The sequence below is a fragment of the Petromyzon marinus genome, chromosome 13 (genome assembly GCF_048934315.1).
Source record: "Petromyzon marinus isolate PM22_M1 ecotype Great Lakes invasive population chromosome 13, UKy_Petmar_22M1.pri1.0, whole genome shotgun sequence".
NCBI lineage: Eukaryota > Metazoa > Chordata > Hyperoartia > Petromyzontiformes > Petromyzontidae > Petromyzon > Petromyzon marinus.
The window spans coordinates 11103648-11127136 of record NC_133679.1 but is presented as its reverse complement, the minus strand read 5'-3'; the positions used below and the strand labels follow the sequence as shown (position 1 = coordinate 11127136).

Genomic DNA, 23489 nt, shown 5'->3' with positions numbered 1-23489 from the left:
CGTTATGCATCGAGAAGATCTGCAACTACAGTACAGTATTCACAAAAGGGTAATCTCAAGTCAGCAAACGGACAATAGTGCAAATACATGTCGTTTTAGAGTATAATATTGAATCTGAAAATAAAGGGATATTTTGATCCATCAGCCTTTGGACTTTGCAGATAAATGTTTCCCAGTAAAATCTGGCCCAATTTCAACTCTGGATCTCACCCGCAGTGTGACGTTACACAAATGCTGGGTGGATAGTTGTTACATTGCTGGATCGCCAGAGATGACGGCAGTGGATTGAACATGGTTGATGATCATTAACCTCCAAGCTACATTGCATTGTGTTGGCAGTGATTGTAATGTTTTGAACATCATACTCAACAACATGTAGAACCGAAAATACGTCTCGGTATTCTATATATCCGAAAATACCTACATGCAATAGACATGAATATATAATCGCTGTTCAAACGCCAAGATTTAAAAACACAAAAATGTGCATTTAATTTACAAAAACTCTCAGTCTTGTCAAGCCTACCAGCTCAAAGAACTGATGTGACCATTTTCTCATTTAGACCACCAACTCAATTAAAAAAAATATGGCCATCCCAATTGGTAGCAATGAAACAATGACAAATGTAGACCAGTTTCGTCCTCACTAGGACTCATCAGTAAGTTCATCAAAGTTCACTGCTGCCATCTGCTTCAGAGAGACAAATAATATGTGCCTCCCAGCAGAATTCCTGTTCAAACTCCCCGCCACGCCAAAGATGAAGTCGAATAATCGAACTGATGATTGGTGGAGTAATAACAGTGTAACAAAAATATATTATTTTTTGTTCCTGGGTAGTGTTATTTTCGAATTGCTTATGCCTCAAAAGTACAGAAAATCGCTATTATTCCCCACAAACTTTGCTTTTGTGACCAGGACAGTGATATTTTAAAATTTACCTATTTTAAATGAGAAAACGTGGTGTGCATTTGTGTCATTCCTTCATAAAGTCCTGGTCACAAAAGCAAAGTTTGCGGGGAATAATAATAGCCATTTTCTATGCAGTACTTTTAAGGCATAAGCAATTAGAAAATAACACTTACTACCCAGGAACAAAAATCGTGTTACATAGTGTAATCAAGTGTGCATTTGAACAACTTAATATTCTACCTACTTGCTTACCATTTTCTCTATTTTGTCTTGTTTCCTGTTGTAACTTGCCGACCCGCCCATCTGTGAAAAACAGCTTCACAGCCCATCGGATTCCTCCAGTCTAAATGCAGGTTCTGATAAAGATGCATCCCCCAGATTGGCACCATCATGCCACGCAGAGTCGAGCGGCAACTATTCGAACCGATAATCGGTGGAGTAATCGATAACTTATCATAAGCGGAAATCGGAACCCTTGACGCGAGTGGTACATCCCGGATCGGCGCATGCGCAGTGTGGTAGAGAGGCGACTCGCCCGGGCTTGTCCGCAGCGAGAGGAGACGGAGGAATAAGACAATAAAAGGCCAAAAATAAAAAGAACACAACAATTCGCCGTAGCCGCTTATACGGCTCGCATATCTATAAAAAAAATTCCGAACGACGAAAATCCGCATTGCTTTCGCGCGATGACGCGCCGCCTCCTTTGATGCAGCCAGGCCGCTCGCTTCGCCGCTCGGCCTCGCCGCTCGGCTGGGGGGAGGTGTGTTTGTGGCGGCGGGCAAGTCAGGCGAGACCGTAGGCTTCCCGAGTTTCGACTAGGCCCCGCGGTAATGTATTATGTCTGTGTGTCTCTCGCTGTGTGTGTGTGCATTGTGTTTTTGTTAAATCCCCAGCTCTTTGTTGTATGTAACCGGGCTGAAGCGTCGTTTGTCGCTTTGCTGAGTTAATGAAGCAACGCGATGGAGTAATGCAGAAAAAAAAACAACCATTCCAACCTTAAATATTAATGCTTCTTTGTCCTCGGAGAATGGTCCTGTTGGCATCTTGCGCTCTAAATACGTTCCCTCACATAATCGATTCGGGGGGCATCGCGTATGTCATGCAGCCTTATGTGTCACGCGAAATGTGTTCTATGTGAAGTCCGCATTTTGATTGTATTTGGTTGTCTGTGTGTGTGTGCGCGCTCGCTCGCGCCGTTTGACAGGTTCCTATGACGGCTGGCTGTTGAGCAGCGTCCGGGGGCCGGTGATGCGACGCAGCCCGAATCCTCTTTCTGAAGAGTCGGTGCGCCGAGCCTAGGAGCCCACCATTCATTCAATTAAATGTCCTTTATTTCTAGAAGGTAAGAATCTGCTGGGACGTGTGACAGCTGTTGTAGCAATATAGAAATGGCAATTGGGAAGACCTTTATTTGGAACCAGGTGAAAGTCGGTGTTTGAGACGGCAGTCCTTTTTTTTTTCAAGGGAGATCTGGGTTAAAAATATAAATGCATGACAGCAATCCGTTCTAGTCGCTACAGCTAACATGTAGGATTATACTTGATAGTACATATTATAGCAAACAGGTTTTTAGTGCAGTAAATAAAAACTCGGGAGATAACATACCACGAAACTCCATAACAGTAAAAGCTTTCGCAGTAAATTGCGACTGATGCACATCTGAAAATGCTTCCTTAATTTGAGATGCGGCTATTACACCAGTACAATTACATCCTATTGTAAGTTATTTTGTTTCAGCTCATCCATACTGTGGTTGGCCACCATACTGCAGGACAAAATACTTTTGAGTCAATCCTCTTACTACTCTACTTAGCAATTCCCTCTCACCATCTCTCTTCCCAAGCTCTATCATGCTTAATTCAATAAATGTATGACACCTTAAAGTGTGCTGTGTATCGCTGGCTTCTTGGCATATTGGGCCTTTGGGCCTGTGCTCAGCAACCGTAACAAAATATGTCATCAGGGCTCTTAACGTCTGCTTTACACAGCAGGTGGCCCATTTTGGCAACACCCTGCACAGACTTCCAGGAGGAGGCAGCTGTGATCGACTCCGTGAAAAGCTAGCTGCTGCAAGCTCGTCTCGTGGTGACGTTGAGTGTGCTGAGCGCCGACGTCCAAACCGAGGGTCGTCGTCGTCGCCTGCACCAGTCGGACAACCAGTGACGGTGGCAGGGTTGGCAAGGGGGAGGCACGGGAGCCCAATTTGACTGATGGAGGAGAGCAAAAGAGCTCCGCGGGGGAGCGCCGGGGTCGGGCGATCCGCGCACGGCTCCAGGTCATCGGGCTCGGCTGGCTCGGGCGTGCTAATGGTGGGCCCCAACTTCAGGGTTGGCAAGAAGATTGGCTGTGGCAACTTTGGCGAGCTCCGGCTAGGTAAGTGAGCCTGGAAGACCCAAGGGTGCTTGTTTTTGTTCAGATGCAGAACTGTGACGTCAAAAAAAAACAGAATGTGTTGCCTTGACACTAAAAGTGTGGAGAAGTGAACGCCTTTAATTTTGTAGTGCTGTGTGATTATGTTGGGCTTTTGCTGAGTAAATGTCAACGCGTGTGATTTTCTGTTTTACAGGAAAGAATCTTTACACAAATGAATATGTGGCGATAAAACTGGTACGTTGACAGTGTTTTTTTAAATGTGTTATTAACGATATAAATTGCTTGCATCAAGTAATATTTGATTTCTGATGCTAAAATGAAACTGCATCGTCTAATGCAATGGTACAATTATGTATAAAATAGCTAATATTAAAACAAATAATTGTTCATTAAAACTGTGTAACTAGTGAATGTTGTTTGCAGGAACCAATGAAGTCACGAGCACCACAGCTACATTTGGAATATAGATTTTACAAACAACTGGGAAATGCAGGTGAGCTTTAATTTCTGTGCATAGGCGAGACATCCGTTTGCCAAGTCAACATCGACTCAGTCATTTGGTATTATGAATATTTATTGGTTTACAGTGTTGTTATTTTGTGTTTATTAAAGTGGCGCATGGATACTGTGAAAATATTTTAAAAATCACATGTGTTTCAAGGGCTAAGATAAGTAATTTAGGTTTATGTAATGTCTTGTTTACATGCATGATTGTTGCACGTTTTGTGTGAGATCTGTACTAATTGGATGAAAAACAACAGTGGCATACATTTGCTGACAGATGTACAGCACACACTAATCTGGATATCCAGTGATTTGCGTGTGCAGCCACATTACAATATTTAAACAGCGAAGTCAGCAAACTGTACGCAGCGTATTATTAAGGAGGGACACTGCACTAACTGCTTGCGGACTGCTTGAGTATGGGTGACAGCACTGTCGTGACATTTAATGATGGCTACATTTAATATGACGTGGATAGAGTGTGAAGTTGGACTACATTTATACAATGGTCATACATTAAAGGCCCCCCCATAAGATGAAAAGGAATGTCTTTTTTACATTACAAACTTTTCATGAAATATCGTCTTTGGTTGAATTGTTTTATTTTAGAATTTAAAATGAAAGGATATCTTCCAAAGGCCAAATGTCATTTTACATTCGTAGCACTAACTCTCATGTCACAGAGCATTCAAAACTTATTCGGTGAATCTTGGGAAATATTAAATTCTAGCAATGTATTTTGAGAATTGTTCTACTCTACAGTATTACATAATCCTAGTTTCCTCAGCTGGTTAAATAATGTGTGCAGGATAACGAGTGTGTAACTTCCTTGTGAACATGGAATAATGTTTTTCTCCCGTGTTTAATGCAGTGCAGTATTTTGGTAAGTAGGTCAGTGACAGTAGCCTGTTCAAAAACAAGACTTTTCACTTATAGGAAAATACTATCTTATATTCTTTGTTCTTTCGGTAAAGTCACGTAGAAGGGAAACAATAAAAGAATAAAAATATAAAGCTTTAAATAAAAATACTATCTTGTTAGAATGTAGAGTTTTTCTACTTCTGAAATATTTTTCCAATTTAACACGTCGGCTTTCACGACCAATATTCATAAAGTTTTTTTTTGGGTTATATCGCATAAATATAAATGTCGTTAAACCTGGGTGATGGTGGGTTTAACGACATTTATATTTATGTGATATAACCCAATAAATCTTTATTATGCATAATATATTTGCAAAATGCTTTTGTGTCACCATAGTATTTAAAATTACAGCATGTTTGATAGGTTTAAAATGCACGGAATGAAGAGGAGTTATTCCATATTATTTGGATAAAGTGTAGAAGCCTAATTATGTATATACAGTGTTTGCTTATACAGGTTCATATGTCCGGAGAATATCCCACTACTGGAATTTTGGTCATGTGCCAATTTTACCTTTTGTAGTATGTGATTGTGAAATATGCTTTACTAGAAATGTGGTCAGAGACAAGCTCAAGATTGTTCACTGATATGTTTATTGTTAGTTCCATCTAGCCTGTGGCTTTAACTATAGTTGTATTATTAATGATTCTCAACTGCTGATCCTAAGGCTAAGCTCGCTCTTGCTTTTAAGGTGTTTGATGAAAAAAGTCACCCTAGCACTTAATATGGCTTGAGTAGATAATCTCCATATGTCAATATTGCTCTTGTTACGAATATAATACGAGAGGGGGTGATTTAGAAACTCGGAAGTTTATTGGTAAAAAATAGAACTCAACCTCTACAGTACTTTGTAAATAAAACTTTTATATCCTGTTTTTTTATCTCTTAGCAATGAAATCAATACTGTGTTTGGGCGATGTCTGATAGTGGTCCCACACAGTGCAGCTTTGTTTTCATGTGCAGGCTAACATTTACTAGGGAAACCTGCTGTTGCTTAACTGTTGGGGTATTATGCCAGATTGACCTTCTGATGGGTTTTACTGTACACACAAGTGTTCTGCTAAACTGGTTTGATTTACTGCTCGCAAGTCTGTATCGTATCATTTTAATGCTACGGTGTACAATACGTATTTATAAAATGGTCGACAGATGTGTAATATGCGTTCACCATATAAAGGATACATTATCTTTCATCATTAAGAAATTTTCATTCTGACTTAAGTTCGTGAGTGTAACCATTTATAAGTTTGTATTCGTTTTAATGACGGTGGGAGGAGGGGGGGCTATACGCCAACCAGTGGGTCTCCTTACACCCAGTCCTCCGTGTTTACAAATCAATGCATGCACGTCATTTTATGGTCGTCTAATTTTATATTTGAAAGCGGAATAATTTTGGGCTGTGGGGAGGCATGCACGGGGGAGTTTTGAGGTTTATCTTTAAGTAGCAACTGCATGAGCAACATTGTACAGTGACATTTCCCAAAGTAGCCTTTCTGGTTTAGAGTTCGGATAAAAAAAAATTCCATCTTGCACTTTTGCATCTCGAATGTGTCAAGTTCCCTTACAAGTAGGTTAATGTTCTGCAGTCATCTTCTTTCTCGTTCATTGTTTGTGCCCGTTCTTTTTTATTTCGCTGGAAATTGACGTTAATTGTTAATTGTTTTACTGCGTAGTACCCAAACATACCAAGATTTGCATATGTGCCTGGCTGTGAAACTTTGTTACACTTGACCCACCCTTTTAAAAAACCCTTTATATTGAAATTTGGATAATTTTTGGTGCACTGCGTTCCACATCTCCCAGTTAGTGTGCTGTATGTGGATCCCACTCAACACAACTTTTATCATGTTTCCGTAGATGTGTGACAATCGGTTGTCGAATCGAAGGGCTGCTGGCTTGCCCATTTTGTCGGTTCTATTACCATTGTGGATTTGCACGTGTTAAATGCACCATACCGAGTGCTTAGACCAGGTGTCCTGCATTACGCTTGGCCGAATCCACAAGGACAGAGCTTTTGACACTGCATGCCAGCACAGCATCGCTCCAATTTGAAAGCACATTTCTTTAATGTACTTGAGGTTTTCTTGATTTTTCAATTGTGTGGCATTTTATGTAGTTTTATTTTTTTGTCAAATGTGACTGATTGCCCTTTGTAGTTGCCTTAACTTAATGTTTCTCGTAATGACATTGAGTTATGATTTAAAGAGTTATTTTTGTCTTTACTTGAGTTACTGGTGAGTGAAGTGGTGGTGTTTTCTTGGCGTGTGGTTTTCAGTGTCTCCAGGCCACGCTTAATTGTGGACTTAAAGGCAATTCGGTGTGCTTTGCTCAGCTAGGTCATGTTTGCTGTCTTGCATTTATAATCCTTTGAAGTGATTCATTGTTGATATTGTCGGCAAAGGTATTTACTTTCATGGTTGCTCATTTGCGTCATTGGTTGCCATGGTTTGTCTTCATCATTTGTGAATTGGGTTGATAAAACTTTGGGCATGATAACTTTACATAAGCTGTACTTTTGCAGTGCTTATTTTCCATAAGCTCATAAAAGTTGTATTATTAGACCTTCTGAATGCGTAACAGTGTTTGTCAATGCAGAATGTTCATTTTATATCTGATATAATAATTGCATAAGATCAATATGGATTTGAGCATTGTGTGGCTAAATCCATTAAATTCTAGCTGCCTGAGATGGTGCTCTGTCCTGGCCCTCTCATAATGAGTCGGATTATATTGGCTTGCTTTATCGTCAGCATCATCTGAGATAGCGCTCGTAATGATGTCTTTTGTAAGGGAAATCAATTGTGTAATTAACATGTTGGCTCCATAGTTTGCTGCTTGCATATCATTTATCAGTGTGTGTTTAATGGGCGTGTTCAGCAATATTGTGTGATAATCGTGTTTGCCTGGTTGTAAAAAAAAACCGGATGTGGTAAGGTAACAGGAAACTGAATTTGTGTTTTTCTTACTTTTAGAAAAGAAGAAATGTTTCAAATCATTGACTGGGAATATCACAACTTGTGTTCATCAGCCAAGTCATAATTACTACATGATTGGCTATGCTGAACGCATTGTTTAAGAACTCCCAAGTATTTATATGAAGTGTTTAGCATTTTTTAAAACGAAAAATTCACGTGTATTCTGCAACCGTCGACCCTGTGCCATTGTAAATAAACCAAATGTATACATGTATACTCTGGCTTTTCAGAGGGTGTTCCACAGGTGTACTACTTTGGGCCCTGCGGAAAGTACAATGCCATGGTGCTGGAGCTGCTGGGACCCAGCCTTGAGGATCTCTTTGACCTTTGTAATCGAACCTTCACCCTAAAAACCGTGCTCATGATCGCCATACAACTGGTGAGTTCACGACTTGCCGAACTCTCATCACAGTCACAACCAGGGTTTTAATTTTTCTTTAACCTTGAAGGTTTGCGGTGTATTTTTTATCACCAACACTACTGTTAATTTGCATTAAGTTCTGCTTGTTTAATCTTAAATCATTCACCTATGCCCTCAACTGCCAGTTGTTTTCCCTATGAACATTAATTTGTTATATTTTCGTAATTAGTATGGACTTTTATGTGCTGCCTCACTTGGAAGTGGCCCATTCTTCTGGGCTTTTTTCGATATCATTTGAGTCGACCACCTGAGTATAAAGTCAGCTGCAGTTCTGCATTACGAATGTAATATGGCTGCTCGTATCACATTAGAGTATCTGAATTGTGTGGTTGTTCAGCAGTTGCTAGGTAGATATAAGTGAACGTTTTCCATCCCTATAATGGCAGTGGTATAGTTCTTTAGGAAAAAAACACTTTACTTGCAGCCGTGAAACACTTGCGCAAACAGGATGTGACATAATTGCACACATTTGTTTTCTTTGTCGTTGCACATTGCATATCTTTTGGAAGTACATGGACGTTCTTTGCAAACTTGAATGCAAGCAGTGGTCACCAGTATCGTTTGCATCGTTTATGGCTTGAATGTTTCTGTATGGGCAAGTTGAGTAAATGTTAACAAATGAGGCTAAATTAATTCTAGATTTAAAGCTTTCGTGACTGCAAGGATCCATACTCTTTGGTTCTATTCGGTAAAGCCACGTAGGTAATTTTTGTTGTTTTATTTTTTACCTACGTGACTTTACCGAATAGAACCAAAGAGTATGAGGCTAAATTAATTACTGTCATGCACTCTTAATCTGTTTTTGAAATAATAATCATAGGATGCGCTAAAGAAATATAACATGAGTCTACACCTACACATGTGCCTTACATATAATGTGCTTGAGTTGTAACAATTACTTTGTACAATCTTTAGATAAACTAGTAATCCGCACGTAATTTGGATGGACGTGGCCATCCATGGCTCCCAACCAGCAAAATGTTTAATCGTATATCGTGCCATGCCTCTCTACCCTTTTCTTACCTTCTCAGTACTATATATCCCATTTTATCTCGATTTCTCACTTTTTCTTTGTTTCTATTTGTTTCTCTATTCCTCTGTCCTCTCTTCTACCTCCTTCTTCGTCGATGTTCCTCTCCTCCCTCCACTCTATCTCACCCACTTCCCTCCGAGCATCTCTCCCTGTTTCTTCCACCTCTCCCTATTCCCACCTCTCCCTTCCCCATCTCAAATATCTTGCCTCTCTCTAATCCTCCCTCCCATTGCTTGTTTTTTGTTTGCTCTCCTCTGTTCGTTTTGCTCTCTTTTCTCTCCTATTCATGCCCTTTCACTCTCTTCCCACCCTTCTTCCTAACTTCTATCTCCCTCCATCATCACTTCCCGCCTCTATCTCTCTCTCTATGTATTTGCACGGGATATGCAGGGGGAGGGGTGGCATGACATCAGCTTGCACAAACCTGGCACAACCCTGTGGGATGCGGGTGATGTCATCACACAGATGTGCATGGTGATGTCACTACTGCACACGTGCACTTTGGTGCCTGAAAAGACAGGGATCCAACCAGCAAACTGTTTTCCTTATATACTATAGTTTAGCCTTTCCTGCGCATTTGTGCTAGATGCAGGCCGGTCCGGTGGGTGCGGGAGAGGCGTCGTGACATCAGCACACACAAATAAGGTTCACTGCTGTGGAATGCGGGTGGACATCATCACGCAAATTTGCGTGGTGATTTCACCACACCATATTCACCTGGCCTCGTGCCAACTAAGAATCTATGCAGTAATATTTTTTTCTAATATAGTATGGTATTATACTGATTTAAACATAACAAGTGTAAAGTGTATTTTTTCTTTGGGCATGCACACATGTTCGCGTCAATGCTAACTTAGTATTTAGCAAAGTCTGTCCTCTGCCTCATTGATTGACATATTCAGGAAAAGCTTCTATGGTTAAATATTTATCGGAATTCTCATCAACTGCAGGAGTGGTGAGCGCTAAACCCCTGAGGAAATTCTTACCTAAACAACAATCGGAATGTCTGAGAGACATAATCTGAGTCAGTATGTGCTATGTAAAATGAGATTTAACCATTTTTTTAAACAAAGATCGAGAAGCTTTCTTTGTTAATTAATATTTGTGTTCATGGAAATGTCTTGCTTTTACTGTGTTTATGAACGTTTTATTTTTTGCTCAGAATCATTTGATATAAATTATGTACGTGTTTTTTTTCCATTTTACTTATTCATGAGCACAATTGAAGTGCCAATTATAAAATTCAGCTTCATTCTGATGAACTATTTTTTTATTTAAATGTGATTTGTTAAAAAATGCTTTGTCTTAGGGTTAAATTATTTGTGTTCAATCATGGTCGTCACTTCTGTGAGACATAACCTTTGCACTTTGCAGAAAATTTCTATAATATTTAATGGTGGATTTTCTTGCAAAAAAGTGCATGTTTCAAATAGTTGCTGTTTGCAGTGCGATTTTTGTCTTCTGCATGCTAATGAACGTGACTTGTCAATCAAGGGGTTGCCTTAAGCTCGTAGTAGTGGAAAAGATGAATGAATATAACATATCATATACCGTTATGCCTAGCCTTTGTAGACTATGAAAAGGCATTTGTGTCAGTGGAAAATTATGCAGTTATCAAAAGTCTCACAAGCCAAGGCCTCAATACAAACGTTTATAATTAATATAAAAAATATGTTTTAAAATGTAACTGAGATTGTGTACTGAAGTAACAATGTAAATTATGAAGTGAATCGGACAGCAGACATTATTTTACCAAAGTAATCCAATTGGCATTAGAAGATGATTTCTGAAAATTGGATTGGAGAAGTAAAGGGCTAACATAAGTTCAGGAATTAATAACCATTTCAGATTTTTTTTTATGATTCATAACCAACTAGAAGTGAGAGAAAAGCTTCATAAAGAAGGCTCAAGATAAATAATGATAAGTTGTGCTCAAGATTAATATGAGCAAAACAAAAGCCATGTGGTGCAAATTCACTCGGCAACTGAAGATACCTAGGGCAGTCATTAAAAGAGGACTGGGATCAAACCGATTGAACTAAAGTAGCGGACAGCAGCAGCTTGCTCATTCAAAAGGGAACTTTGACAATGAAAAGCTACATGCCACTGTGAAAAAAAGACAGTTTAAAACGGTGTAACAATTTTTCGAATACTTTTTTTCCTGGGTAGTAAGTGTTATTTCGTAATTGCTTATGCCTAAAAAGTATGGAAAATGGCTATTGTTCCTTACAAACTTTGCCTTTGCGACCAGGACAGTGATATTTTGAAATTTACCTATTTTCAATGAGAAAACAGGCGAATTTGTGTCTTTTCGTTCACATAAAGTCAGAAAAACCCACATATGAATTAAAATTAACATGTATTTATACTAAAATAATAAATAAAAATTTACTACAAAAGATTTAGAAGTGAGTAGTTTTTCGAGATTTATGACTATACTGTAAATCACATTAACGAATCAGCCCCCAAATGTAGTTTTCTCATTGAAATTAGGAAAATTTCTAAATATCACAGTCCTGGTCACAAAAGCAAAGTTTGTGGGGGAAAATAATACTTTTTAGGCATAAGCAAGGACGAAATAACACTTACTACCCAGGAAGAAAAATTGTGTTACATAGTGTAATCGGTACATATCTGCTGTGGCAAGGATAAGAAACATGGTCATTAACAAATACAAATGCAACAAAAGCGGAGAGAGAGGTTCATGCTCGGACTTGCACTGACATAGATGAACGCATGAATCGGGTAGACGTAATGTTAATTATTACAAATTTAGTGGGCTTCCGCAGGGCACGTCATGGCTAGAAGGGATGATGTTAGGTACTCGAGACAAACGATGGAGTAACACTCAAAGTGAGACACTCTTGAGACGATGTTCACCCCAGAGATTTAGCGATGATATCGGTTCCTGCACAGGTGCGAGATGGAAAGTTTCATTTCAGGACCCTGAGATATGGTGACATCTTGGGGGAGCGGGGGGCCTTCTTCCAGCAGTGTCGTAGATCATGGCTGATGGTGATGATGATTAATCCGTTTTGTGCTGTGTGACAGCTGACAAGAATGGAGTACGTGCACTCCCGGAACCTAATCTATCGAGATGTGAAGCCGGAGAATTTTTTGATTGGGCGCCAGAGCACGAATAAGCAACACATCATCCACATTATTGACTTTGGCCTGGCTAAGGAGTATATTGACCCTGAGACCAAGAAACACATCCCATACCGTGAACACAAGAGCCTAACCGGTACCGCCCGGTACATGAGCATCAACACACATTTGGGCAAAGGTAGGTTATTATTAACGTGTGGATATATCTACTGTATAATATGTAAGGCTAATGGTTTATCAGTAATTTTCAAATAATTCCATCAATCATCGCTTGGTTAAAATTGCGATTGTGTTAACATTTGCAAAGATCCACACATAGCTATCAACATTGATTTATACACTATTGTCTTGCATTGCCACATTTCACGTGAAATAAAATTATGCATTCAAACGAAATTTACCCAAATGTATGTATTTACCTTAGATATTAAAGCTAGTAATATACAGTAATGCAAAACAAAACAATGATGCACTTGTGCTCGTGACAGAACAAAGCCGAAGAGATGACCTCGAAGCACTTGGTCACATGTTCATGTACTTTCTGCGAGGAAGTTTGCCATGGCAGGGTCTCAAGGTATGTATTTGGGCTGCTTTCTGTTGCTCGGCCAAAAGGCAATGAATGATACAACGACCGAGTGCGTTAATTATTACATTTTTTATTTGCTATCCACATCACTAGTGTTTCTTGAGAATAGGTTTTCCCCTTTTTTTTCTGGCAACAAAACAGCTGTTAAGATGTTAAAACACCAAATTGAAATCTTTTACAAGGAATCATGTCTGCATTAACCACAATGCTTGTGGTCAGAATGCAAACAAAAAACATACTCTGATCATTTCTGCATTGTCTTTGAAACTGATTGGTCCACACCAGAGACAGCTTTCTTTTGAGCCGAGTCTCAAACGGTGTTAGACCAGAGGATGCCAAAAGGCGCCAAAATGCATCCTCTGGTCTCACACCGTTTGAGACTCAGCTCAAAAGAAAGCTGTCTCTGATGTGGACCAATCAGTTTCAAAGACAATGTATATATTAGCAGTGTTTTTTGTTTGCATTCTGACCACAAGTATTGTGGTTAATGCAGACATGATTCCTTGTTAAAAGGTTTTAGTTTGGTGTTTTAACATCTTAACACCTGTTTTGTTGCCAGAAAAAAGGGGAAAACATTCTCATCTTTTGGTACTGGCAAAGGAGGTCCCATGATGTAGTGTTTCATGCTTTGGGCTTTGCGGTTACCCGATGCGTTTGGGCAATTACGTTTCTGCTGTGCCATGTGCTGCGATGTCGTTTCTGCATAGTGTTCTCAGGATCCAGTGCATATTTTACACAAGCCCAGCACCACATGTTGGGACTTAATGTTAACTGCAAACATGTGTAAAAGGGAACCAATAGAGTGCGCACAAGTACAAAAAAATAATCTGTTGGCAAATGTATTTGATAAACATTGGTGAAATATATATACACTGCCACCTCAAAAGTAAACTAAAGGGCTCTGCAGGAGGAATGGTAGCATGTGTGGTGCTATTGTTAATCGTACATGACCTCTATTTGTGCCAGAAGAATGTGTCATCTTTCCATTTCAATTTTTTTCTCTTTGTTCCACTGTCCCTGTTTGGACACGTGGTTGTTACTGTTGCTTGATTTTTGTCCATGAGTGTGCTCAAAAGTATTGCTTTCCCTTGATACCTTTTCCCCCTTGTCTGTGGTTTTGTTCAAAGGCTGATACCCTGAAAGAAAGGTATCAAAAAATAGGAGACACAAAGCGAGCCACTCCCATTGAGGTTTTATGCGAAAACTTCCCAGGTACGTCAAATGTAAATTTAGATTTAAAGCTTTCGTGACTGCAGGGATTCATATTCTTGGTTCTTTCGGTAAAGTCACGTAGAAGGGAAACAATAAAATTATAAAAATATAAAACAATAAAATTATCACGACGTTTAGACTGCAACACAAACAGTCATCATCAGGTGTGAAAACCACAACAAGAAAATTTGAAAAAAGTGGCGTTTTTTTAACGTTAGCACCACGGAGAGCGATTTGACAGTTTGTTCAGATGAACGAGTCCATCTATGTTCGGAAAAGAGGAAGGGGGAGACGAAAAATAATGGATGCGGTCTGAAAGCCACCTTAAGCGTGATCAATCAATTAAGACCCAAAATGGTTTATCAAATCCTTCCAATGATTGCCAAGCCAGAATCCATCTTCTCGGTTGAAATTGTCTCTGTGTTTGTATATGTGGATAGCCTCATGAACGAATCTCTCATGGTAGCCAGATGGCTTACAAAGAACCTCTATCTTGGAGAAGTCAATGTCATGTGAACGTACTGAATTATAACAGTGATCTGCCACGGCCGAGGTGTTGGTCCTACCGTGTTTCAGATCTGCTTTGTGTTCACGAATGCGGTACGAGACATGTCGTTTGGTTTCTCCAATGTAAGTACTACCACAGAGGCAACTTAGTTTGTAGACACCAGGGTACTGTATGTCCGGAATCAGATCTTTTACAGACGGAACCAGATCACGGATTTTATGTAATGTGTTGAATCGGACCTGGATCTTGTGTTTATTCAAGATTTTGGAGATCTTTTTTGTGATTCCCGCAATGTAGGGTAAAGTGATGGTTTTGAAAGGCTCCTCAGGAGGGTCCTTCTTCATGGTTGGAGTGATAGCTTTGCGGATTGTGTAGTCGGAATAACCATTATCCTTAAGAGCTTGGTGTATGTGCTTTAGTTCACTGGCTATGTGTTCCTGGTCGGATATGCATTGGGCTCTATGGTGCAGAGTCTTGATGAGGGAATTCTTCTGGGATGGATGGTGGAGGGAATCCGGTTTCAGGTAAGCATCCGTATGGGTAGCTTTCCTGTAGACAGAGTGGCTCATTGAATCATCAGGTCTCTTTTTTATTAGGACATCCAAAAAAGTAGCTTGCCATCGACTGCCATGGTAAATCTGATGGCTGGGTGTATGGAATTGATGTGGTTCAAGAATTGGTCTAGAGCAGGCCGGCCGTGTGGCCAGATGGCAAAAGTGTCATCCACGTACCTCTTCCATAAGGTTGGGCGCAGAGTGGCAGTCTGGATGGCGTCAGTTTCAAATTTCTCCATGAAAATGTTGACTACAACCGGAGATAGGGGGAGCCCATTGGGGTGCCATCAGTTTGTTTGTAGAAAGTTCCATTCCAAGTGAAGTATGTATTGGTTAAGCAGTGTCTTACCAGGGGGGGTACCTCAGTGTTTAGTCCTTGATGAACCAAGTCTTCAATGATTGCGATGGTGTCAGGTACAGGAACTTTGGTGAATAAGGAAACTACATCAAAACTGAGACTGCATCCATTATTTTTCGTCTCCCCCTCCTCTTTTCCGAACATAGATGGACTCGTCCATCTGAATAAACTGTCAAATCGCTATCCGTGGTGCTAACGTTAAACAACCGCCACTTTTTTTCTAATTTTCTTGTTGTGGTGTTCACACCTGATGATGACTGCTTGTGTTGCAGTCGAAACGTCGTGAGAATTGTATTGTTTTATATTTTTATTATTTTCCTTCTACGTGACTTTACCGAAAGAACCAAGAATACGTCAAATGTGTTTATTTATTTTGTTTATTTTTTTACCTACGTGACTTTACCGAAGAAAACAAAGTGAATCCTTGCAGTCACGAAAGCTTCAAATCTAGAATTAACGTCAAATGTGGAAAACGGTGTAATATGCAAATGTGTATATATTACATCATGAAATGTGGCTCTAAAGAATATGTATAAAGAATGTAAAGTAAAATTTAAAAAAAGGTTTTTGTGGTGGCCTTCGCAAATTAATAATTCACCTGTTTTCACTTTATGTACTCAACTTTGTTATTTCAGAGGAAATGGCAACATATTTGCGCTATGTGAGAAGACTGGACTTCTTTGAAAGACCGGATTATGAATACATGAGGAATCTGTTCATGGACCTGTTTGAACGCAAAGGCTACTCATTTGACTACGAGTTTGACTGGACGGGAAGGCAGATAGTGAGTATAACTCAGGATATTTTTTTTTAAACTGCCGTATTTAATTATTCACTTACTGTCAATTGAACATCTTTATCAACTTGATGAACAACAATAATGCGCTTTACCCTTTTTGGCATTAAAACAGGTGTAAAGATGTTCAAACACCAAATAAATACCTATTGCAAGGAATACAATCTGCATTAACCACACACATACTAGTGGCAAAACATGCAAACAAACATGCGCTGATAATCCGCTCATCATTTTGATACCGGGGAAAAAGGTCCCATAGATATCTTTATCAACTAATACTATTATTTTTTTTGCAGCCCACGCCTATTGGATCTGTGCATTCTGAAACAGCCCTTCTGCCGGTCAGCAGGGAGCCACACAGAGACCGGACTCTGCAGCTAGCCAGACACCAGGTACAGTAGGGCAAACCACTGCATTTTAATTCCTTGCTATAACGAACAAGGTTCTCTCTACAATATCCACGCCTCGGTAACTCTTCAGCTAAGTATTTAGCTTGGAATTTGTGTGTGGTTTGTAGAGTAACGTATTGAAATGCTATCTCCTGTTTGCAATGTAAATTTGAGTTTGACCTAAAAAAAAAGCTGCTTTTAAATAATCTTATTTTGTTTACACAATCAACCCCTTGCACAACTAAATTTAACCACTGCTTTATAACCACTGCTTATCTGTACTAACGACCCCTTACTAATGGGCCTTCTGCCCTGAACCCTGCTGCTAAAGCCGTCAGACCGCAGGGGGGCATGGGAAGTGCAGCCCCACAGGCAATCGAGCACCTTCCACGTGGTTGCACCGCCAGGAGGTGACAGATTTCCCGGCATGGCTCAGGTACCTGCTTCCTCACCAACCCCCGTCCTCCCTCTCTCTCAGCTTTGTCATCCATGCAACTGCAGGCCGCAGCTCCCCTGTCCCAGCGTGTGCCAAACTAATCGGTGAAGCAAGCATCACATGGCATTATTATTCAAGTCTTATGTCGGTTATAAACAAAAAACAACAAACATAAGACATTTGTTTTTGGAGATGTTAGTAGTTTAGGCATAGCGAATTATATTTTTTTACGAAATATTGATGTTTATTTATACAAATTGCTATCTTGTAGTTACCCAATTCCGTTACAAATTAATTGGCAGTTTTTTTTTTGTTCTGTACTTCACTTGACTATTTTTTGGATGTTACTTGATGACTCAAATTTTAACTTTCATGAACTCACATTTTCACTGGTGAGACCTTTATTTTGTTTATGCTTACGCTCAATCCAAAAGTGCTTTCATTGAGATTCTTTTCCCTGCATAAAATGTGATTTCATTGCAATTTGACACTTAAATAAATATTGAGGGATGGTAAACATTTTAGGTTATTTAAATTGCCAATTAGTCGTACGAACATCTATCGCCATTTTGTTCGAGGGGAAAAGTATCTTTTGGAAACCTTTTTTGGATTAATGGTCAGCATAGCTTGTTAATTTGTTTCGTCTTCCAAAAATATTTGGTGCTGTCATCTGTATCACTTAAATGTCAGTTGTATGAGTATTAGGTGGCTCAATTGGTTAATGAGCTGGGACTGTTTTATGACAGTCTAAAAACTGGTGAATTAGTACAGAAGCTGTGGTTTAAAAAATGGTGAAGTAGTGCCGATTTATTTTGTTTTATATTGTGAATTCGCCTTCCTGAAATGCATTGTTTCTTAGTTCAAACTCACCTTGAAGATTGATTGTTTGTTAAACTCCTCGAATTAACAATGTTTTGCGTAAATATGTTCTGCTGAATGCACATTATTCCCGCAGGTGGTGGGCTCAACCAATGGGGAACTGAATCCAGATGACCCTACAGCAGGACACTCAAATGCACCAATTACTGCTCCTGCAGAGGTGGAAGTTATGGAAGAGACGAAGTATGTCTGAGTGAAAAACGAAATACCTTTCGAGATTATGAACTTTTTCCAGTTGACAGTTTGTACTGGAAGTTTGAAGTTTTACATACAGAACAGTCTATTACAGTTGTACATTTCTAAGTTTGAAATAGTGCGGTATGGCCACTTAAAAAACATAGTTTAGCAATCATTCTTGCCGAAAAACGTGCCTTTCTCACCTTTCGTTACTATTTGTAGGCATTTTTTACAATTTCCATTGCTTACATGCACAATTTTGTTGCTCTTCCACGTGAAGCGATGTTTCTTACTCACTTGCTGTGCTGTTGGTTCAATTCTAACTGACCTTTGTTTTCCTTCTCTTGTGTTTACTCTCCTGCTGTCATCCGTAGCTGCCAGAAATTGTTCAACATGTGAGTGGTTCCAGACCTGCTGCAACACATGCAGACAGTAACTGCTGAATGCGTGCCTGTTTTTGTTTCTAAAATAAACGTTGGCCATCTCGTGCAGTTTCCACCAAATGGGTTTGTGTTGGCCATGGCTCAGTAGGTCATAATTTACTTTAAAATGCTTCATTGGGAACTTAATAATGCAGACTCCAAAACTTGAATTTGCCTTATGGGAATTCTGGGGAAAAATCACTTTAAAAAGCTCTACATGGCCCATGAACATGGATTTACATAAGTCAATACTACAATTTGGCATCATTTACAGAATTTGGCAACGACTGATAATGTCGGGCAGTTATTCTGCAATGCACCTTTTTAAATAGACGGACAAGTTAAGAAACAAAAACAGCTGCTGTTTGTGACTTAGAATCTTCTGAGCAATGTTTTGTATAAGTATTAAAAAAGGTAATTTTACTTGTATGTATACTCTTAGAATGCACTTTAACCTCTTGAATTAATATCCAAATAGATTAGGCAGTCACATTTTTAAGATCTGATACATTTATGAAGTGGGTGTACAGAAGTTGAAATGTCCACTGTAATCTGTAATCCTTGTGGATGGCAAGTAGCATCGATTTGGTTACCAGAGAATAGTGGATATAAAATTGCAGTTAAATAAGCAAAGCCTGAAACAATACAAACAGTATTGCTGTTTAAATAAATATGTGCACTCTACATTTACTTTATGAGAGTAATTGCAGAGAAATGTTGACAATCTGGTATTTTTTTCCGAAGTGGCAATACTTATCCCTTATTGTTTAGACATTGTTACGGGACAAACCAAATGGCTTTTCATCTTTTCAATAAAGATCTTAATCTGTGTCTAAAAAACGTCTAGGGTACTTCCTGACGAGGTAGAAAGTTGAAATTAGTACATAGGTAGCTTTTAGGATGTAAACAATAGGAACAATTTTAAAATCAAGAGATTTTTTTTCATTTTAGGCCCCCAAATCTTGATTTCAAGTGCCCCATAAAAATGTTTGCGTGTCATTCAGAAACCGTTCAAAATATAAGATAGTGGGTTTTTTCGTTTGATAGCACTTTAAACAGCAAATATAATCAAAGTGAAAACCATTCTATTTTTTATTGTTTTTGAGATCATTCGGATTCAAACGGTTTTGAATAAAATTGTTAGTTTATGTTCAAATCTGAATTCGAAAACGGTAAAAGACAGGAGTTTCCCCTCCTAGCGTATTAAGTTAAATATTTTTTGTTCTTTCTAATAAAAAAGAACTGAACCTTTAAATTGAACGATTTCCGATGGCTACATCTTTAAATATAAGAAGTTGAATGAAGTGGTTACCTACTTGTGTTTTTGTGTGTGCAAAAATACAAATTTTTGGAGTAGTTAGTAGATACATTTAAAAAAAAAATCAGATTCTTATATTTATTGAAAACTTTTGCCTGGCGATGTCAGGTTTTATGAACTAGTACACTATACATTTTCTACAGCTCATTGTTCAAAGTTATGAAATGACAGGCCTGGAAGTAAAATATAACTCTCCATAACTAGTTTTCTTTAGGCTCTTGAAGTCTAATGAAAACTTCATGTAGACTTTATCCAAAATCCTTGGTTCACATTTTTTATCTCCTGTATCTTTGAACCATAAAAATTGTATGAGTTAATGGTTGGTGTTTGTCTTCAGGTGCTGTTGCTTCTTCAAAAGGCGGAAGAGGAAGCCCACCCAGCGACACAAATGACTCGGGGAGACCATCAACTACCAGCAACTGCTTGGACTTCAGTTAGATCCAGCACCAGACTGAAGGAGCCCTTGCCTTCCAAGCTCCTGACACCTGGTTTTTAATATTGCCTTCAATGTTGGCTAAAGCGAGAGTCGAGGCTTTGTGGGCAAAAGGCTGCGCATACTCTTGTTTTACTTCTTAAAAGAAGAATGGTCTACGATAAGTATGTGCTAGGCCAACTGAAAGTGGAGCAGATCTGCTGGAGTTGATGCCAAAATGTTCTTTTCATAAAATTTGACAGGAGCAAGAACTTTTTTCTCGCATATCTGTCGGTTGTTTTCTCCGATGAACAAGTTTCATTCAGCTGGAGGAAAGTGCATAATGTGACCCAAGAGGATTTGTGACAGTACCAGAGGACATGTCTGTTTCTGGTTATGTCAATAATTGACCCCCTCATCTTTCTTATCAAACTACGCCATGGCTAAGATGTGTGACGGTGTGCAGAGAGCACCCTGAACCAATTAAAATGGGGATACCCATTGTCTTAGTTGCTTAAAGCTTATTAGTTGCCGGTTTCTGTTTTTTTGTAAGATAATTTTCTGTACAGTATTTAACAGTTTAAAGCCAGGTATGGAGTAGAGTTTCTTGTATCTGAACGTGGATTGTTTCCCTGCTAACATTGAGTCAGAACGATTTCGTGTAAAGGTACAAATGGACATAAAATGCATAGTGTGGCCCTATTTGCACTACTGAATGCACCCTTATCAACCAATGACGTTTGCAGTCCTTTTGTATAGATGCTTGCTACCAACAATATAAACAATCTTAACATGACAGCAAAGGTGACTTAAAGCTTTCATGACTGCAGGAATTCATATTCTTTGGGTCTTTCGGTAAAGTCGCGTAGATAGGTTCAAATTAATAAAAAAAAAACTACGTTTCGATCACAACACAAGCGATCGTCATTGGGAGGAAAAAGGATCGCTTGTGTTGTGATCGAAACGTCGTAGTTTATTGTATTAATCTAAACCTATGTGACTTTACCAAAAGACCCAAAGAATGACAGATGTTTGTGTCCAACAGTGGCATCATTGGCACCATAGAAATAGGGCTAGGCTTATTCACATGAGTGCATATTGCAATACCCCAAAAATGGGTCAATTTGAGTGTATGGCACAGTTTGTGCAGCACATTGGCAGGCATGTCTGGCCATATAAAGCAAGAGTTGGAAAGGCGGTCGAGCAGGAACCAATTATGTTGGCCTGGTCAGGTGGTGTAATGGGTCGGGTACGTGACTTCTTTGGCCTATTTCCCACCTAAACTAATTAACCCATTAAGGCACATTCATACAATTTCCATATTTTATTTTATTGAACATTCAAGCACGACATTGGCAAAAAAACAACACTGATTTAAAAAAAAAAACTGCCTGTTTTGAGAAAATGTCAAGTCCTTGCCTGCACAGTACAATGCTTGAATGACCTTGTTTGCAGCCCTCCTGGCTTCTGTACATTATTACTGAGTAGCAAGATTGTAATCGTATCAATAACCCCCACCTCCTTTACTTTGAAATGCACATTTGGATATCATTGTCTCCCAGCTCATCTTAGCAATTGATCCAAGATAGCCAGAATTGTTGATGTTTACCAAAGGTAAAGCAAGATAGTCTCAAGACCACCACACCACTGTCCACAACATAAAGGCCACATTTGTATTGAAATGTCTTGAATTACACAGAAAAAAATGATTTAAGTTGTAGGTCATGCTTTACTGTGAAATGACCCATTTTATTTACTTGCCTTGGTATAACAAAAGTGGCCTATATGTATACTCAGCATGCAGGCAGTTAGTAAGCTGCATTCAATTTTAAATATCCTTTGGTATCCCTTATTTTGCATGTAAAATGTTGTAAATTTAGTCATCTTGCATTTAAGGTCTCACATTTCATTTCACCAGTGTACATAGGTTAATGTTGTAGATCTAAATGTCTAAATGGACATTTAGCATAATATACTGTATCATAATTGGCCCAATTTCAAAGTTAACATCTAAGCCTCAATACGTTTTGGGGGTGGGGTGTAATTACGTGACAATTAAAACTTTCCATGTAATTGGCAACTTATATTTAAAAAAATAATTCAAATATAAAATACAAAAGTGCCTCCTATGGAAGTTATAAAATAGAAAGTTGTAAGTTTTGTACCAGCTTTGAATGTAATATAAGCCAAAATGTCCCATTCAACTGAGGCTTCAAAACTAGCCAATCCCAGTTTTGAGCTTAGACATTCTTTTCATCTGTGGTCTTACTTGATTCCTTTTTTTGTAAAATGCATAACATCAATAAACCCAAGTTTATAGCCCATTGTTTTGTAAAACCATATTTTTTTGGTTGTACAGTACAAATGTTTTGTTTCAATTTGACCAAATCGTGCTTGTTTGCAGTACATTGATTTTTCCAAAAACGAGTGGGACTGCAGATGTTTGGGAATGGCCTTTACACAAGCTGAATTACCATGACCAATGCAGTAGTATTTAGCTATGTTGTCAGCTTCACAATAAGGGAGAAGTTACATCTCATACAAAAAGTACATACGGACTAAACCAGTATCAGAGCTAGTGATACATGAATGTGTTGGCACTTAAGGATGTGGCATTCTACAGACAATTTCAGGTAGTAGAGGTAGTGTTTGAAATACATTGGTAAGTTTAACACTGGTGTTCCTGCACTGGATCCACCATTTGGCCTTTCTTATTTGGATCTGTCAATGTTGTATTGCAGTTATCTTTTGGGATGCTTAAAGCTTTACCGTTATGGCCATGTTTAGTTAAATATTTGCACTTGGTAGAAAAATAGAGCAAAGCCATGTTATTTGTTAACTGGTGTAAACACATTTGATACTTTGGAATTGCTTAAATTCAGTTTAGCTGTAGGAAAGCTAAATTTCAAGCCTGGTTTAACGTATTTTTTGCTTCAGAATGTATTGCATACCATCCCATGGGCACAAGTGTCACATTCTTTCACCAACAAATTCCATTGCAACTGCATTTAAAGAATGCATCTTTGCTGTAAGAACCAGTCTGGCAATCAGCAATGTGTTTATCTACTGATTCTGCTTTTGTTTCCATTAAGTACAATTTAAAGTGTAAAGGTCAGCTTGGCAGTAGCCAGATGTCAGTTAGGACTGTTTGAAAATGCAAATAAAAGCTGAGCAATCCATTCTTAATTGTT

The 23489-nt window shown here is 38.9% G+C and overlaps 1 protein-coding gene across 5 annotated transcripts; it reads left to right on the top strand.

Annotated features, from left to right (window-relative positions):
* Window positions 1–1390: 1390 nt before the first annotated feature.
* Window positions 1391–23477, top strand: CSNK1G3 (casein kinase 1 gamma 3). Of its 5 annotated transcripts, none has more exons than XM_032953504.2 (15): window positions 1391–1737; window positions 2115–2252; window positions 2902–3283; window positions 3477–3517; window positions 3707–3776; window positions 7917–8065; window positions 12192–12426; window positions 12737–12822; window positions 13962–14046; window positions 16102–16250; window positions 16562–16657; window positions 16986–17090; window positions 18046–18152; window positions 18521–18541; window positions 20224–23477. In XM_032953504.2, the coding sequence occupies exons 3-15, from the start codon at window positions 3121–3123 to the stop codon at window positions 20276–20278; spliced, it is 1362 nt and encodes a 453-aa protein (XP_032809395.1). In that variant the 5' UTR covers window positions 1391–1737; window positions 2115–2252; window positions 2902–3120; the 3' UTR covers window positions 20279–23477. The 5 variants fall into 5 exon arrangements, with proteins under 5 accessions (XP_032809395.1, XP_032809393.1, XP_032809396.1 ...); XM_032953502.2 differs by having other exon boundaries at window positions 2899–3283; XM_032953505.2 differs by lacking the exon at window positions 18521–18541 and having other exon boundaries at window positions 2899–3283.
* Window positions 23478–23489: the final 12 nt, after the last annotated feature.

What these genes read in the sequence shown, in the direction of transcription:
- CSNK1G3 (XM_032953504.2), top strand. Translation starts at nt 3,121, where the DNA reads ATGGAGGAGAGCAAAAGAGCTCCGCGGGGGAGCGCCGGGGTCGGGCGA. An exon ending in CAACACACATTTGGGCAAAG is followed by an intron (nt 12,427 to 12,736) that starts GTAGGTTATTAT and finishes TGCTCGTGACAG; the next exon opens with AACAAAGCCGAAGAGATGAC. An exon ending in TGCAGCTAGCCAGACACCAG is followed by an intron (nt 16,658 to 16,985) that starts GTACAGTAGGGC and finishes CTGCTGCTAAAG; the next exon opens with CCGTCAGACCGCAGGGGGGC.